Source organism: Apteryx mantelli, chromosome 9 (assembly GCF_036417845.1).
Source record: "Apteryx mantelli isolate bAptMan1 chromosome 9, bAptMan1.hap1, whole genome shotgun sequence".
Taxonomy (NCBI): Eukaryota; Metazoa; Chordata; class Aves; order Apterygiformes; family Apterygidae; genus Apteryx; species Apteryx mantelli.
The window spans coordinates 358,874-377,918 of NC_089986.1; the positions used below are offsets into that span (position 1 = coordinate 358,874).

The following is a 19,045-nucleotide window of genomic DNA, read 5'->3' on the forward strand; positions in this document are numbered from 1 at the left end:
GACATAAACGGTGCAACTCCCCCTTCTCCCCCCAAAAGGTGCTTCCATACAACTCTCCCTTATCTTTGTGTAAAGATAGGCCTGGTAGTCCTTTTTAGAAAAATATTCATCACCAGTAGAGTGGATTTAGCTTTTTGTCGCTGTCTGGAGTTTTAGGGAATCTCTTTATGTTACTGGAAAAATTGATAATGCTCTATTTTGATGAATCATTTGAAGAAATAGGAGAAAGAGTTGGGGAAACAAAGTACTGCATGATTTCTTCTGTAATTTTATAGTTTTCTCCCCATCTGTATGCGCGCACAGTGATTTTATATGGGAAAGAATTGAGGGAAGAGCAAAGGGACTTCAGAAAACCAGCAGACCAATTTTTTTCCCCCTCTCTTAAGAATAAGAATGGTATGTGTGAAGTAGGTGATTTGCATGGCTCAAATATCTTGTTCTTCAGCACCTAACCATTTAACTGGAAAAATCTCTAGTTCAGAAAATGCATGTAAGTAGAGAAAATACAAAAAATTAAACTTAACAGAGAATTTTATTCTTGTATATGAAGTAAGCTGACAGCAATTTCCTTCTTAATGATTTGTAATTAAATTCTATATAGTAAATGTTAATAAAGGACAAAAGTAGTGCAAAGTAGGCACTTTAGGCTATTAAAGTCAGATGTCAGACCTCTGGATGTTTATTTTCTACTACTTATGCTCCTAAAGAACAAATATAGCAAATAGGTTCTGTGCCTTCTGTTTCCCCTGGTATTTCATACAGAAAAGTAGCTGTCATTGTTTGGTATATATTTAAGCTGAGAGAACATCTTGTTTGTTTGTTGTGCACTTGTCAAAATGTAAGGCTGTCTCACAGCTGTCCTTATGTTATCACACTTTAGTAAAGTTCATACTGCGTCAGCTGACTGCTTGGCTTCCAAATTGTTTCCTCAGTGAATGTTTCTTTCCCAGCTTTTGTTTAGCTTGCCTGAATTTTGACTCAACTAAATGAATCTGTAATACCCAGTACTGTCACTGGGCCTTAATCTAGCTAGAGTTTGGGACTCCATAGAATCTGGCCACATGCTTTGTTGCTAGCATGGGCTGGCACATATGCAATGATTGCTTAATTACTTTTGCTAGCTAGATTAAAGCTGGCATCAGTATACCTTATTTCCCCACAAGCATTTGGGGAAATTTCCTCTCTGCTGCCTTGTATCGGGTAGTGTAGTGAAAGATGTTATCTCTCCCTGCAAATCTTGCTCCCCTTATTTCCTTAAATCACAATGTTGTTACTGTAGTATTGCACTTTTGATTCTCTCATGCAGGCATACTCCAGTGAAACTGATCATTATTCATGTGAAAAGGTATCAGGAAAATAATACATATGAAAAGAAATAAAAGTATCAGCAGGAAAGGAGAGAATATACAATACATTGCAGCTGTCCAACTGTGCAGGCTAACAGCAAGACCCTTTAATCTGGCTAGCTCCCAAAACTCTGCAGGAATCTCCTTTAAAAGGAAGAGAAATATTCATGGACTCTTATGTGGGCATCATTGAATGAAACTGGGAGGAGTTGCTGGAGAGCAGAATAAAAATTAAGATGTGATTTACATGTGTGCATTCTTACAAATATGTTAAAAGAAATAATTAAAGCCTGCTAATGAGCATTATTAGCAAATGCTTGTTTAGGACTTCAGAAACATGTTCTTGTGTTGGTGCTGATAATACTCATAGTTTTTTTTTCAATGCATTGATATATTTGTGGGATTGGAATATTTCTGCCTTTAAAGGAGTAGAAGTTTTACGTTTTGTGCAATACAGGCATTTGATTTTTGCTGAGATATTAATTTCTACATGCCATATCTTCTTGCTAGGCTAGGAAATGATTAGCTTTGACACATGTATAACACAAAAAAAAATCTTCCCATTAAGTCTAGCAGTGACAACAGATCTAAAAATCACAATAGAATTATTCTAACCTACAGTATGTTTAGCTAGTCCTCTGGTATTCAGCTCTGTCATTTTACCACAAATGTTATGAAATGCTTAGTTACCAGAGTGTTATAATTTAGTGATGAGTAGCAAGAATGGTATCTAGAATCACAACCTATGCAGTTGCTAGCATTTGTAAAACCAAGAGCTGTCAGTAGGGTTTTTAAGTTATTATTTAATTTTAGATTTTCAGCCATTAAGTGCTAGAAAGGAAAACCTGTGGTTTATTATCCTATGTATTATTGATTTGGAGAACCTGTATTTGACACTAAACAAATATTCTGGCTAGCAATTGATTTTTTTCACTTATCTGTGAAATAGCAGGTGCTTTTACATATGTTCATCACAGAGATTTTCAGTGAATTTTTTTGGGCACTAAGCTGACAGCTGACATTTGTCAGTAATCATCTCTTTTGATGCTGAAAGAACAGGGAAGTCAATCTGATTTTAAATTCCTTTTATTTCCATCAACGTAATTAGTCTGCTTTATTTGATTTGCTAATTTTCCTACTTAAACATGATCACTGAATAAGAAGATGTGAGAAGGCTGCCTAGAATTACCATCACTATTTCTGGTACGGACTCAGTAATTGTCTGTGAATCTTTTGCTGGTGATCATTGCCAAATCTCAGAATGAATGTAGTAAATAATCCTTCAAGGATGTCTTCAAGGATTTTAAAATGCAATGGGAATGTGGAAGAAAATACAGGATCATCTCAGGTATGAAAGAATTCCACATTGTATATAATGAGGTACTACTGTATCTCATTAATAATTGCTATTTTTAAGAAGAAGCAGAAGAAAATATTTGCTTCCTACATGGATGAAATCTCAAATCTTTATCTAAAAGGAAGCTGGTTACCTCTAGTGTAGTGCTGCAGTAGTCTGTTACTGTTACCTTAAAGTCTGAACTGATAGGATTAGATCAAACATTATATAAAATAGACAGTTAATGTCTTTTTCTCTGTTAATTGTTAATTATTTCAGAACAAGCAACTCCAGAGCCAAAAACATATTATGGTTCTGATACAGTTTTACTTTGTCTTCACATGTTCAAGTTGCTAGTTCCAGACTCCCACCAATACCTTCCAAACTTCTAATTAATGTAGCATAAACAGTTCTTGATTGTTTTCTGTAATGTTCGAAATGAACCTTGATTGAAAGGCTGAAGAAGGCAATGGGACTTTTTCCACTGAATTCATTGGGCTTTAAATCAAGATTATATTATTTTTTTTATCTACAGAGAAAACAAACAACTAGAATAGGAAAAACATCAAAATGTAACTACTTCATGTAGGGGTCAAAGCTTGCATTTCTTCATTGTGATTTTTACTTGAATAGGAATTAGGCCTGAGGAATATGATAGGAATAAATTTACTTTAAAAGATAATGGAATTTTTATGAAAAGACTTCTGTATAGACTTTGTTATTCACTGGCTTTTCTTCCTCTCTGTTCTGCAAAAGTATAAAAAAATTGTTGTTTTACTAAAAGAAACGGGAAAATTAATGATTTACTGAAAACTAGTAGTGTTTGGAGAAAAAGTGGAAGATAGAAGATGTTTGTTCTACTCCAGCATGAAGTCCAGCTGGAGGCCAGTCACTAGTGGTGTCCCCCAATGGTCAATACTGGGGCCAGTACTGTTCAATGTCTTCGTGAACGACCTGGATGATGGGACTGAATACACCCTCAGCAAGTTTGTAGACAATGCAAAACCGGGAGGAGTGGCTGAGGCACCAGAGGGTTGTGCTGCCATTCAGGGGACCTTGGCTGGCTGGAGAGATGGGCAGAGAGGAACCTCATGAAGTTTAGCAAAGGGAAGTGCCAAGTGCCGCCCCTGGCAGGGACTAAGCCCATGGACCAGGACAGGCTGGGAGCCCACCAGCTGGAGAGCAGCTTTGCAGAGAAGGACGTGGGGGTCCTGGTGGACTGCAAGTTGACCATGAGCCAGCAATGCGCCTTCCTGGCCAAGAAGGCCAACGATATCCTGAGGTGCATCAGGCAGAGCATTGCCAGCAGGTCGAGGGAGGTGATCCTGCCCCTCCACTCAGCCCTGCCGAGGCCACACCTGGGTGCTGTGTCCAGTGCTGGGCTCCCAGTGCAAGAGAGACACGGATGGACTGGAGTGAGTCCAGCAAAGGGCCACAAAGCTGATGAAGGGAGTGGAGCATCTCTCATGCAAGGAGAGGCTGCGAGAGCTGGGACTGCTCAGCCTGGAGAAGAGAAGGCTCGGGGGGATCTTATCAGCGTGTATAAATACCTGATGGGAGGGTGTAAAGAAGGTGGAGCCAGGCTCTTCTCAGTGGTGCCCAGGGACAGGACGAGAGGCAATGGGCACAACCTGAAACATGGGAAATTCTGTTTGGACATAAGCAAGCCCTTTTTTCCTGTGAGGGTGGTGCAACATTGGAACAGGTTGCCCAGAGCGGTTGTGGAGTCTCCGTCCTTGGAGATATTCCTAACCCGACTGGATGCAGCCCTGAGCAATGTGTTTTAGGTGACCCTGCTTAAGCTGGGAAATTGGATCAAATGATCTCCAGAGGTGCCTTCCAACCTCAACTGTGCTGTGATTCTGTGATTTCATGAGCTATCAAGTGATAATTTCTAGTTTATCAAAGTAAGTTAAAGCCTTTATTTTCAAATTAGGTTAAATATTATTTCTGTCTACACATGTGAGAATTTCAATCCCGTTTTTAATATACGTAAAATCTGTCTGCCTACAAATGACATGTAATACTTTTTCTAGAAAAATAGCATAGAATTGTATGAATACAGTAATTGTATGATTTTATTTTGAAAGTTGATGCTTGTTTCATAAGTGAAAATGAAGTTGTGCTGATATTCCAACTTCTTGAAAATGCACCTTGTCTTACAGAAGACCAAGAAGTTATTTGAAGCAGTATTTGTAATAAGTACTTTTTATGGCTTACAGGTTTTAAATGCACAGAGAGCTGGGTACAAGGCAGCGATAGTTCACAATGTTGATTCTGATGACCTCATAAGCATGGGATCCAACGACAGTAAGTACAGGTATCACTTCTTCTCTCCTGTTTGAAAATCATTTCACCCACTAGAGTATACAATGTTAAAATCAATTAAAAATATTATGACAAACTTTCAGTATAAAGGCAAATCCTCCTGCTTTTAATCTTTTAAAATATGATATGTTAGTATAAGAATATGTAGGTATACTTGTGTATTCTTTGTGATATGTTGTTTTTACATGCACTGTTTCTTTTGTTTTCCTTTAGATTTTAGTTGAACTCTTCTGGGTTAAATGGTTAAATTTATGAGATAGATTTATATGACTGACTTTATTGGACTGACTTGGATAGATTTATATGATTGACTTTCCTGTGCTTGGAAAATATCTGAGGTGTGGTTACTTATTTGTGTTGATTATTAGGCAGAAATACAGGAAAAAACAGTCGAAAACTCTACTGTATCAGAAGGAAATCAAACATTAAAATGCAGTTTTTTAATATTTATTGATTAGTGGATTAATTTTGCTGTTGCACTGTTATGTGCATTTTTTTCTGTTCGAGTAAACTTTTCATGTGAATGTATATTACATGTACATATTTTCAGTTTTTTCAGTTGGAAGAAATATGTTTAGAGAACAATGTGCTGTTTTCTGATTGATTCTGATTTTACCCTTTCACAGAATAAATATATACAGAACATCTTGTAATCTAGCCAAAATGTTGGTTTTGTTTTATGGTGTGTGTTTTTCCCTATGAAATACTGTATTACACATAGAAAATATACTGTTGAGAATTTCTTTAAGAAGTTCTTATCCTTAAAAATACCATCTTCTTCAAAATACTACTGTTTCTGTAAGTGTTTATCATTTATCCAAATGACTAGATCTACAAAATTTGTTCATGTCCATGTAGTGCTGTTATGACTTTCTCTGTGGCATTTGATTTTTTTTTTGTCCAGTTTCTTGAGCTTGCAATGGAACAAGAACATTAATGAGAACCCCAAAGCCCTTTCCCAGTGTTTGCCAGCACTGAGTAAAATAGCTTGCTGAAAGTTAATTTCCTAAGTGGCCGTTGAGTATGTGAATATGCCATGAATAAGCCATGTGAATATGGTTTTAATGAATTCTCAACCCATGTGAAACTTATTTTCAGATTTCACTATAAACTCAAAACGTAGAACACAACAAACCCTGATTGGGGTAGCCTGAAGTGACATTAAGCCATTTATGCTTCTGCTTTGTAGTAATTAAAAAATAAATTGTTTTTCATAGTTTCTTTGGGGAACTGAATGCTTTGATATTGATTTAACCTTAAGATTCTTTTGACTCTGAAACATGAAGCATAAGTCTGAGATACAAATCAACATGAAGCCGAGGAAAAGGTTTTCTGGAATGTGGGATGTAAACTAAGGCAGTTAAGACATTTCTAGTTCATACGTTACAGATTGCTTCATTGACTGGCTTTTATTTATCTTTCAATAATTTTTCATTTAAGTTGCATCTTTTGAGCTTATTATTGCCCTCAGTAATAACCAGAGAATGGGGTGGCAGTTCCATCCAGTTTCTTGTGAGACTGGAATAAAGAGGTGAGATTTGTTCATTCTCTCCTTTCTGCTTTTTGACCCTTTCTAGCCACAGTCGTTTCCAGTGTGCTCATTATGTTTAGGGGGTAAGGAGGGAAGAAAGACCGATTAAAACCCCGTACCAGATCATCAAATCGTATAAGTTGCCAGAACTTCTGGAAATCAGTGGAGCTGTGTGACTTTGTCCAGCCCCAGAGTAATGATGATATTCTCATTAAACTTAATCTAATGATACCTCTTTTTGTCAAAAGATTTTTTTTATGTCCATTTTAAATATTCCATTAAGAATTTTGAGTTTTATATGTGCAATAAAGTCCCTAGATATTCGGTAGGAAAAATAATACCACTCCTTATGTGACATAAAAGACATAGCATGCACATACATCAGTATATATGTCATTATGTTAAAAGATGTCTTCATGTTGTGATTGTCTCATGTCTTGAGTCTTATGTCTTAAGAGTACCCATAGAGTGTCCATGTTGTTTTCCTTCTTTTCTATACAGTTGAGGTTTTAAAGAAGATTGATATTCCTTCTGTCTTTATTGGTGAGACATCAGCGAATTCTCTTAAAGAGGAATTTACTTATGAAAAGGGGTAAGTTACCTCACATGCAGTCACATTGTCCATTGCATTAAGTCATTACTTCTTTTTAGTATTCAGAGATTTAAGAGGATTTTGTAATGACAGAGGCTATAGGTATTCCCAGTGAAACTCTGAGCCTGTGGAAGTCAATGCCTTGATTTGCTGCTGATTTCACTGAATCTGCAGTTTTACCTTCTCTTCTGTTCTGCTTTGTTAGTGTGTGGTTTTAAGTAGTTATAAACAAGTGGGTGCTTTGGCAGAGTGGCTAATCTATTACAGTGAAATGAAAGCAGTTGTTGGAACTGTCGGTGACTGAACTATCTGGGACAACTCTATGATACTTCACTTCATGCCCCAAAGATGAAATCAGTTCAATTTTTGTTTTTAATTTTTGTTTGAAGAGTGCTTACTGAGTACTGCTTATTGACACTTTCATCCTGAATACTACTTTGGCAAGGTTCTTGAGATATTTGAGCCTATTACCACATTATTAAAGGATATCATGCATTAGATATGCTTTTTGAAGAAATGCCATGTAAAACTAAATGTCACTTTTGAAATGCTCACTCAACACTGTATTCCCAGTTTGCTGCTTTCTGCACTCGAATCTTGTAAACTAGCAGAAAGTTGTAGGTTTTAACAATCTGGGTATGTAAAAGTGTGTTAGGAGTTACTTGGGTTCGTGTGGGTCTGGGAGAAGCTGAGAATTGTTCTGGGATTACTCAGACTGTCTGTACTGTTTGGATAGCTCTGGGGTTGAAAGGAAATGAACAGACAGTATAAATGAGCTCTGAGGGACCCTAGACTGTTAAAAATGAAACAGCACGAATAGAATTTTTGTCTGTGGACTGTATAGACTATTATATGGATTCAGGAGGTTACTCCATGGTTATGAAAAGGAAACTTGAATTTCTACACCTGGAGTTTTACCTCTGTCCTATTAGTTATTGCAGAGAGGAACATTTGAAAAATATGGGTTTAGTTAAGTTTCAGTCTCTAGGATATCAGCTCACAGGTCTTCAGGGTCCTTTTGTGCAATGGGCACAAACTGAAATACAGGAGATTCCAATTTAACATAAACCCCCCACCATTTTTACTGTGAGGGAGACTGAGCACTGGCATAGGCTGCCCAGAGAGGTTGTGGACTCTCCATCCTTGGAGATGCTCAAAACTCCACTGGAGATGGCCCTGGGCAACCTGCTTTAGTTGACCCTGTTTGAGCAGGGGCAGTTGAACCAGACGATCTCTGGAGGTCCCTTCCAACCTCAGCTATCCTGTGATTCTGTGAAACCTTTTTAGGTCTTGAAGTGTTAGTTTTTTCCTAAGGTGAAATCAATATCCTGTAATTTCCAGACTTGCATGCTTTTGTCATAGGTAGGTCTGTTAGTTATTTACGATACCACAATTCTATTGCATAATCCGTCTTTTTTCTGTCTTCACTGTGGTGCTGTTTGCCATGCAGTTGGAAGAGTAAGTCTTGGAGCTGATTTGTTGCTAGAGCAAACTCAGTCCTTTAGAGGTTAAAGGTAGCAATACTACAACAGACCTATCAAACTGAAGAGATGGTGACATTTTAAAATATAGCAACATGTGATTAGTGAACCATACGTTAAAAAGGCCAGGGTTGATATTTATCATCCTTACTGTTTTAATGTTCTGTTTCTGCTTTGGTATTTCTCTTACGTTATTCTTTCTGTTGTAAGAAAACTTGGTTATCTCTGAGTGGTAAAGGAGTTCACAGTTATTTTTCTAGCTTGTGCCAAGTTAAATGGTTATGTTGTACTATGTAGCCATTGTAAATGTATGTAATCAAACTCTTTTTTGCTTAATACAAAATCTTGATCTTTAAGTAGGTGAGATCAGAGCTCACTTGTAGGTACATATATAAGAATTTTGAATCATTGCTTGAGCTATTTTCTGCATATGCATACAATTTTCTGAATAAAGTGCAGAAGCCTTCAACCTCTGCATGTTTTTGAGAAAGAGTAACTACGTATTTTGCAGCTGGAGGCAAAAGAGCTTAAGACCTTAATTAAGTTGTCTGTCAAATCTGAAAGAAATATTCAGCATCATAAAACTGATTATGAAGTTTAAAAATACCTTTTCCGCCAAGCATTTTGCCATGTTTGCTTGTCCATCCTTAGGTAACAGGACAATTTCTGAGAACAATGGGCAGAATATGTTTTAAAAACAAATATAGACTAGCTTGCCTGCAAGAGGGTTACAGTATATCTATCAAATGTTTCTCCTTTTATTTTCATATGGCTTTAAATATATTAGAATATATGGCTTAGCTAATGCTCTAGGAACTGCAGAAAATATGTTTGTGAGTGTATGCATTTTTCAGTTCTAAGGGTAAGTGTGTTCTTTTTACAACATATATCAGTTCCCATTGAAGCAAAATGCTGATCTTAAAAAAAAAAAAAAAAAAAAAAAAAACTTTAAAACAATGCAGTGATGAAATTACTGACAAGTCAAGACTAAACTGTATGTGTTAATCTACCTTTTATATAGCATTCTTATGTATCCATATAAATATTGAAATGAAAAATTTCATTGGTTGAAGTTTGAATTGCAGTGGGCATCTGTTCAAACCTTATCAGCATTTAACTGTTTTCTGACTTTCAGTGCAATTCTGCTCTGGAAGAGACCCAGAAAAATGGGATCATTGATTTTCCTGGTGTTCTCCCATACATTTCTTGTTCAGAAATGTACAAAGTGAATAGAGCTTGGTCATCTCTCTGAATAGATAAGTAATCATACTATAGGGCTACTGCAGCTGGCTCTTTTTATCATCCTTTATTAATAGTTTTAGAAGAGAAGTCAGGGGTATCTTCCCATGTTAGATGACTCTGCAGAATGCATTTGAGGTATATCCTTGGGGTTGCATGATTATGTTTGCACTGCTTCTGTTCTGCTTTTAAGTTAGTTTAAATGTTTGAAAAGAAAAGCATTGTGTGAGCAAGACGGTTAAAATATATACCTCAAATAGGATGGCAGAGCAGGTTTATTTAATGTTAGTCTAAAGATCTTGCTCCTTCAGTTCTTTCTAATGCCTTCCACTAAATTAATCATAAGAACTAGATGGTGTCTTTCTTAAGTAGACACATTGTTGATGAAACTACTTGATAAGTGCTACTCCACAGGAGTAGTGGTGATAGAACTGGATGCTTTCATCAGGTGTTTCTGACTGCTTGTGCCAACAAAATAATAATGTGAGTTTATTCCCTTATATATAAATAAATACTAGTATTCTGGATATCCAGTTACCAGCATCCACATCAGGTTCTGCATAGTTTACTCTAGGAAGACTTTTTGGTTATCATACCATAATTTGACTCTCCAGAGGACAAAGTGCACTTTACCATGCTTCATAAATTGAAATGAAACCTCAAGTATAACCCAAAATGCATTAGTAAATAAGAATGATTTCCTGGTGTTTTTTGACAATCATGTTATATTTTTCTCATTCTGATATTGAAGCACCTACAAGGTTGTTTTCCATGTTGGTTTAGATTTATGCTTGAAATCAATAAATAAGATTAAAAACCTGGACATCTTTGTATATGTATATGTTGTATATGAACATGCAAACTTTACTATGTTTTAACTCCAAAAATGTTCTAAAAAAGGTTTGTTCTTTTATTTATTTGACTTTATGCAGCTGATTTTTTTATGTTCTTGTGCGCATGTAGGTATTCCTTTAGTGCGTCTAATGATAACCTTTATTTTATGTTTTTTCCTTGTATTTATTCTATAATGTCACTGTTTAATAAATTCTAACCTCTTTAGAAAGTGATATCTTTTCCTCCACAGAGGCCATGTTGTGTTAATCCCAGAGTTCAGTCTTCCTTTGGAGTATTACTTAATCCCTTTCCTGATAATAGTAGGGATCTGCCTTATTCTCATCGTGATATTTATGGTAAGTTCCTTCTTTTTAATAACTTTATTTCTTCCAAACAAATCATCATAGATGTATAGGTTACTGAAGTTAAAATGAAGGGGTACAGTAAAGGAACAAAGAAAGCTTTGTGTACTGTGTTTACCTGTACTGTGTTTACCTAAAATCCTTTTTTTCTCAGTATAATAAACAGCTGCACATTTTTGTCAAAGGGATGTCAGAAGCCCTTGGGGTGTCCTCCTCAGCATATAACTCCTTTTGAAGAACTGTCCTCACCCCTACCTATCCACTACACAACCTTTTTCCTCTTTCCTCCCTAATGAACAACCTGTCCCTGCGCTCTCATACACTGAGAGCAGGTCCCACCTCATCAACCTTGTGCTGCTTAATACACATTAGTCCTGCTGTTCCATCATGCAAGTCTCTCACTGCTGTTTACTGCAGGTATAGTAATCATTCTGCAAGCTCAGAAACTATTACAGCATATAGTATGTATCTTACCACATATACATTACCTATAGAGGTTCTTATTTGGGCTCGTGTCTCCTGTAAAAGGCAAAATAGCACAACTGTGCATTATTTCAGAATACTTTGCATACCACTTTTTGGAATCTCTTCTGGTCTCTGACCAAAGTATTAACTTACATTTTCTTTTGCTAAAAATCAGGTAATGCATTAACTGCCCTATAACATTTTCTTAAAATGTTTCTTTCTATACTAATGTTCTTAGCATTGTCAGTTATGTATTTAAGTGACAATCCTGGGCACATTTGGAACAATCAAAATTGCAGAACCTCTCTGAAATCAGAGCACAGAAAAGTGATCAGCTAGAGAGGATGTAAAATCCACCAATACTTTGTCTGACCCATCAGTGATAGCCTTGATCATTCTTCTTTGTCCCAGTTAATTAGGTGAAAATGTAGCTCTGTCCTTGTATCCTGAAGGTCAGCAAATTCAGGTAAGAGATGGGTAATACTAAAGGAGAGTGGTCACCATGGATAATATTCTGTGAACATTTGTTGTTCCAAGACCATCAGTATTCCAACTTGAGCTCCATTATTAATCTGCTTAGAATACACCTGCAGTCAAAAATTCAACCAAGATCCTGATTATCCAAGGAAGGGAATGAAGAAGAATATGAAAGTCACTGTGGTATCATTTTGAAGATAATAAGCACTGGCTTTGACTCTTATCAAAATATGGTGTGAAGTACTGTTCCCTCATTTTCCAGAAAATGTAGTAATGAAGGAATAAAGATGAAGACAGTAAGAGTAGTTAGGGGGTCTCTTGTTTAAAGAGAGAAATAGAAGATTACCATTACAGAGAAGATGAATAAAGGATGGGGGAACATATGAAAAGTATAATAATAAGGAGTGGAAGCTTTACTTCTCTTTCTGAATTTCCACAATGGCCATCATGGTAATAGAGGAGATGCTTTTTACTTTCAGGACATTTCTTCATATTTTCTTTTAGAATTTTTCAGCAGTTCAGCTGCTTTTGTTTTTAGATGATGTTAGATAAGTTCCAGAAATTCCTTATGGACTTGAGAGCTATCATCTTCAGGTCAAGAAATAAACTTCAATCTACACTGATTTGCATGAATCACTTTAGCAGAGAACGGGAGTTAGGTAAAAAAACACAAGACCGATCCCCCTGAAAGGCCATCTCTCTTTAGAATTGCAGCTATTTTCCTCACCATGAAAACAAGTTTCCTGCATCATAGGTGGTATTAAACATGTTATAGGAGTGAGGTAAACGAATCTGTAAAGTGTTTGTCTTTAGGACGTAAGTAAACTCTCTTGTAAAAGCCATAGATACTGATTCTTTTAAATTAGCCTTTAACAGCTGGATCTTTTAAGAGCTGATACTCTAATTCAGACCATCAGCAGAGCTGGTGCTCTGAGTTAAAAGTTTTTTACTAGATAGGTAAAATGCAGAGTTGTGATACTCAGCTGATACAAATTCTAAATAAAATATATAGAGAAAACTGTGCAACCCTAAAGGAATAAATAGATGCTTGGCAGGACTGGCTATGAGGGGAAGAAATACATACTTGGTGAGGAGAATTTGAGGTACTTAAGCTCGTGTTTAATTGCATGGCTTATGCACTGTGAGGAAGTGGAAGAAAGGGCATGTCTGTAAACTATGCTTATGAATTCAGTCTCCCAAATCTGACCAAGTTATAAAAGTAAAGGCTCTGAGAGACCTGCATTTCTCTTCTATTAGTGTCAGTAAGTAGTCAATACTAAAATGAATGACCCTTTCCATGTCTTAGAATCATGTTTTAGGGGGGAGGGAAAAAAACAAAACAAACAAACAAAAAACAGCCAAGAACTTGGAGAATATTACATTGTGTATAGCATAGGTAGGCCTGACTTACAGTGCAATATATATATAATGTATTTGGGACAGATATTTGAGGGTTTTGAAAATGGGCTTTATAGTGTTGGAAATTACAAAATCCATCTCCACAGGTCATGTTAAACTATATTAAAAAAAAAGGGGGGGGGAGGGGGGGAGAAATGTTTGAAAGCATTTTCCAGAATGTAGTATAGTATTTACAGATGTCTACAGATTGACCCTGTATGCAATGTGAATCAATATATTGCATGCTGAAAGATCGAACAGGATGGCACTGTAAGTTATACTGAAGTGTTGAGATGCTTTTCAAAGTAGACTCAAGATAGGAAAGTGACTGTTAGGTGCTTTAGATTTACTGTACATCACTGGACATTCAGCCATATGATAATAACAACAATCTTGATTAATTAAATAATATTTCCTTGTGAAACCAGCCTTGGTTGAAAGCTATGTTATGGAATTTGAATGTAATCTTACTCAGTTACGTAATTGCTGCAGGCAGGGGACTTAATCTCAAGGAGATTCTGGGTTGGATTTGATCCTTGTTCTTTTGTGATTTCTGCCGTGCTTCTCTTCAGGAAGTCTTGGTTTTAACAAAGAAATGAATGCAAGACTCTCTGGTTGTTATTAAGTATCGGAATTTCAGCAGAAAAATTGCAGTTCATGCATACAGTTCATTTATAGCTGGGGTAAAAATATCTGAATGAACAGTTTAGATCCAGATATGCTTAAAAAGAGAAGCCATGTATGTTTCAGAAGGATAAATAAATTCTATTTTTGTCAAGAACAAATTACCATTTCAGATAGACTGTCCTCTAAATAATGTTTGTCCATATCACTCATACGTAAGTTCACACTTACTCTGTGTAAGGAGTTTCACATCATTTGTGAAGTCTAGTAATGCCTTTAGGGGTTTCCAAACTGAAATATTAATGCTGTTTATAATATTAATATTCACTCAGTGTTTACTTTATCCACAGCTATAGGTTGAGCATCTACATTCTAGCTGCTTTGCCTAAAAGCTCTGCAGTTTTCAAAAGATTGTTTAGTGTGTATGCTTTTGTTAAGGCCATTTTGTCATTTATATTTGTCATCATCTTTGAAGAATAATGTCATACCACAGGTGCTAAAATTAGAAATAGACTAGAAATAACATTAAGAACTATTAAGAAAATGGAAAAAGAATCTTTAGTATGGTTGACAACAGCAAGTTACTATAGCTTGAAGTAAAGAGCTTCCCCCCTTCCAACCTAGGTACTATGAAAACAATTCTGATGAACATGGCAATAATCCTCTAAAAGAGCTGTACTAATCTAAAACTGCTTTAAGTGTAGCCAGTCAAGTTTCATGAACTGTATTTTGCCCTAAAACATGCCATCCATTGTACCTGGACTTCAGTATGGGATTGCAGCAATGGACATTATTTTATATAGTTTGGACATTATTTTCTCTCTTTCCTTTCCAAGAAAACTGTATATTTTTTGTTTCGAGTACCATGGTCATCAAGAACATTACTGCTTTAGGCTTGTTTGGCTTCATCCTTGACTCCAGACAAGGAAAGAGATGACTCAGTTTGAGCCAGGATTCCCTTCTGACTAACTTACAGTGACTGCTCATAAATAAAAACTTCTATTGTTCTTTTACTGTTTTAATTTACTGTTCATGTTGTCTTATTTTTGCCTGTTTCCAGATCACAAAATTTGTGCAAGACAGACACAGGGCAAGAAGGAATCGTCTTAGGAAAGATCAGCTTAAGAAACTTCCTGTACATAAATTTAAGAAAGGCAAGTGGATCTTTCTTTGTCTAAATAATTAGACCCCATTGTTTTAACACTAAAAAGTCTAAGTGGGGAGGGGTTTTGTAGCTTTCAAGATAATTTTGAGTGTACTTGACATAGTGGAGTTTGAAGTGAAAGTACACAAAAATGTTTTGATCCTGCTCTCACTGAAATAAAGAGGAGTTTTAACATTTCTTCATTGGAAGCAAAGTAGGCACCCTATACTTATTGTGGCTGAGAATTAAAATATTTGTTAGTATACTACAAAATCAGTACAGAAATTCCACAAAACTTCTTGTTCTTTTGTTAACAGTGACCACAACAGTCAGTCAGTGTGTGATGCACTATTCTGATCGTTTATCTGCAAATGGATAAATACTTGTGGCCTGTAGATTCCCTGACTCTGTAGAGACTATAAAAGGAAAACTTTTCCAGAGGAGTGGTCTTTTCACTCTATCACAATACTTTTAGGAGGGCAGAGCAATTAAAATCTAATCCCAAAATATTTGCTGCTGTGATTCTATTTTAGTGATTCATTGTGTGCAAGATAGTGCGGCTTTATTTCTTATGTTTTCATTAAGTTACTTTATTCAGTGAAACAGAAAAGCTGCCTTAAGTCTTGTGTGTTTCAGTCTACTCCTTAAAAGAACAAAATTCTTCTCCACTCTGTTTTTTAAATGTGTTGCCATTTTGCCATCTGATTGTTCATTCATTCAAGTTATTATAAAATATGAAAAGAAAAGGTAGAAAGAGAATTTCATCAAAATGATTGATCAGTGCACGACGCCTGTTAATAGGCAGTGTATTTGCCTAGGCACAGATATGTTAGGGAATACTCTTGGACTCAAGGATAGAGCCACATATCGTTCTTTGTTGCCCTTGATAAAAGTCGACCTGCATTATTAATGAGATTGCTCTTACTTTGTGCAAAGCAGATGTTCAGTTTGAGTGGATATGGCTTTTGTGCAATGTTAGTCTCTCTCAAAGAAATGAACTTGTTTTTCTGGGCAGGATTGACTGAACCTTGCTGTGATGATCTATTGCTATGGATTTAAAATTGATCCTGAAGAAATAATCTTGAGCCAACAAAGCTAATGTTTGTTCCCTTTTAGTGATTCCGCATATAAGATATGTTATATTCATATACTGAACTTCATCTTAAACTCTGCTATTTCTGAGGGAGAAACTTCCAATACGAGTTGTCTGGAGCTCAGTCAGTCATCATATAGCATATCTTGCTGTGAAGGTCCAGAGGAATATACTGTACTCAGCTAGCTTCTGGTTCCTTCAGGTAGCCATTGCATTCAGTGGCTTATGAAAAACAGGGCAAAAAGCTTATTTTTTTCTATTTCAGAGTTTTCACACTAAAAACTCCTATTTTCCAGAGACCTATGACCATATTGGCAAATTTGCATAGAAAAATATCTGCCCAGTTTGCATAATATCCAGGACTGTGGTACCTTGGGTCCCAAAGCAGTCCAGAAAGGGTGAGAATGTTTAGGTGAAAACAAAACTTCTGAGAAAATATTTGTGTTCACTACTATGCTTACAGCTTATCCCTATTCGTGTATACTATTAGTGTTTGTAAATAGGTCACTTATAAAAACTGTCAGTTTAGTGTACATTTATTTTTGTGTGATACTTAAATGTCCATACAACATAAACTTATGTTGATGCCATAAACATGCTCTGTCTTGTTGACTAGCTCTTGTATTCTGGCACTAGATAGATATCTTAATAACATTTATATTTTGTGTAAATATACTTGGTGCAACAATATACTGGAAGGAAATGCTTCTGTATTTTTATGGAAAAAAATGAGACATCATAAAATTATTTTAAAAATGGCAAACATTTGGATGTTTTTAGAAAGATTTTCTCTCCCTCCTGATCAGCTTCATTGAAATGAGCTTGTGACTGAACTATTTAATAATGATTTTATAAATTCGTGTAGCAAATGGATCAAGTACCTGTATTTCCCAAGGTGCCTGCAGCACCTTATTTGTAAGGACGTGTTCTGTCTAGATATTTGTTTTAATCAGGATAGTAAGCATAGCAAAGTGGTGAGATATTCATGATGCCATTAACGTCTGACTTGTGCTTTGCTGAGCTCTCTGTGCTCAGATGAAGAAGTAATAATGTAAACTGTCATATTTCACAGCCGTGAAGTTTTCACTGATAAAGTATTTTCAGATTTCTCTTTTAGATTCAACACTTTGCCTACTTTAGCTGTGGATGAGGCCTAGAGTTTATCTGTGAGTCCTGGTGGACTGCAAAATATAAACTGAGAGTAAAGCTAGGCTCTTCACTAGATCACCACATTCAGAGTGCTGGAGAAAATCTTCAGTGGCTTTGATTCATAGAAGTAATGCACTCAACCCTGAAATACATTAGTAGCGGTCATGGGAAGGTTGAGACTTTACTGAAGTTTAGTAGTAAGACATCTCCAGAAGAGCTGGAGTTTCATCTGTCACTTCTCCAGTGCAGAGGGTAAATTGAAACAAAACAAAACATGTAAAGGAAAACAAAGGGTAGAGAAAGCAAAGCAAAAGTATATTCTGATTAAAAAGAAAAATATCTATAAAAGAAAAATGCAAAATACCTCTGACCATTTCCTTACTATATGGAAGTCAATGAGGTTGAATTTAATCTTACTTCCTTTCTTCTGTGATTGTGTGAAAGTAACTAGCTCTTTTATGTTCTTTAGAGTTGGAATGTAAGCTTTTGAATAATTCTATCAGGAAGAAATATCTGGGAGAAAATGATCCCCTCTTAAAAAAGCCAAAAGTTATTGCTTCATTAGTCTTTTAGCTTGTAGTGCTAAATAAATTTCTACTTCACTTTTTCTATCAATACATCCAGAATCTAAGATATTAGATGATCACTTATATAATCTAGAGAGAATGAATTTCTGTGGCTATATATGTGTAATCTTTGCTGATCCAAATTCTGTTCTAAGTTAAAATAATGTAACAATGGATTGATGTTAGCAGGATCATGCTAAATTCATATCAGTGTTTTAAGAGCCAACTCAAACTGTTACTCAGATGCTCGCCATTTTATTTTTACATCTATCATTTTTATTGAGACTTTTTTATTCATTGAGTTTTGAAATGTGAATTTGTTGTATTTTTCTTCCCTCTAATCCTGGTAATTGACCAGCTCATGATAAATTGGATAGGTATAATGATAGATTTATCCTCAGCTCTGAGAATGGAAGGGTGCCTAACTCTATTATTAGGAGCATGGAAATTGCATTGTTTCTCAGGGAGACGTGACTCCTTTCCAAGAACTTGCTTTGTGCTGCGAGGAGAGGTATAATTACCATGCTTTTGGGGTATAGCACACGCTTGCTCGCTAAACAGCATGTAGGTCAATCATTTTGTCTACATACCGCTTGCTTCCTGAGCGGGTAGCATTACAGAACAAACAGCCCCGGTTTACCCTCCTGTGCCCAAAGCCATTGTCACAGAAGATCGTAGGCAGTTGCATTAAAAGCTAATGGATCTTACTCCCTGTGGAGAAATAGGGCACATCTAACCCTCACTAACCACCCTGGAAGTTTTGATTTATCTTCCACTGGTTGTCAGCAAGGAAACTATAAATTGGTGATTGAAATGAAGCCTTGAGCTGGTTTTAGTATCTCCTTGTGAAAAAAACCACTCTCTTTTCTGTGGTTTAATTTTACAAAAGCCCTTTGCATCACATTTTAAAACAAAACACTTTGGTACTTAATAGCTTGTCATCTGAATTTTTTGTCCAATATATAAATTTCTGGAAAAGTTTAAAATATTTTTTCAAGTGCCCCCCCCTTTTTTAACAATAGAGTAGGCACCTTGCAGTTTAGATCAATAATGTATTAAAAAAAGCAGACCTTTGTTCAT

General features: G+C 36.1%; 1 protein-coding gene across 2 annotated transcripts in view; it reads left to right on the forward strand.

The window, feature by feature from the left end:
- Positions 1–19,045, forward strand: part of RNF13 (ring finger protein 13) — a 49,159-nt gene that overhangs the window by 21,555 nt on the left and 8,559 nt on the right. For both annotated transcript variants that reach the window (XM_067301527.1, XM_067301528.1), the window contains 4 exons: positions 4,905–4,992; positions 7,043–7,133; positions 10,938–11,043; positions 15,074–15,167. In XM_067301527.1, the coding sequence (XP_067157628.1) occupies positions 4,905–4,992; positions 7,043–7,133; positions 10,938–11,043; positions 15,074–15,167 (379 nt within the window). The remainder of the gene's footprint in view (positions 1–4,904; positions 4,993–7,042; positions 7,134–10,937; positions 11,044–15,073; positions 15,168–19,045) is intronic.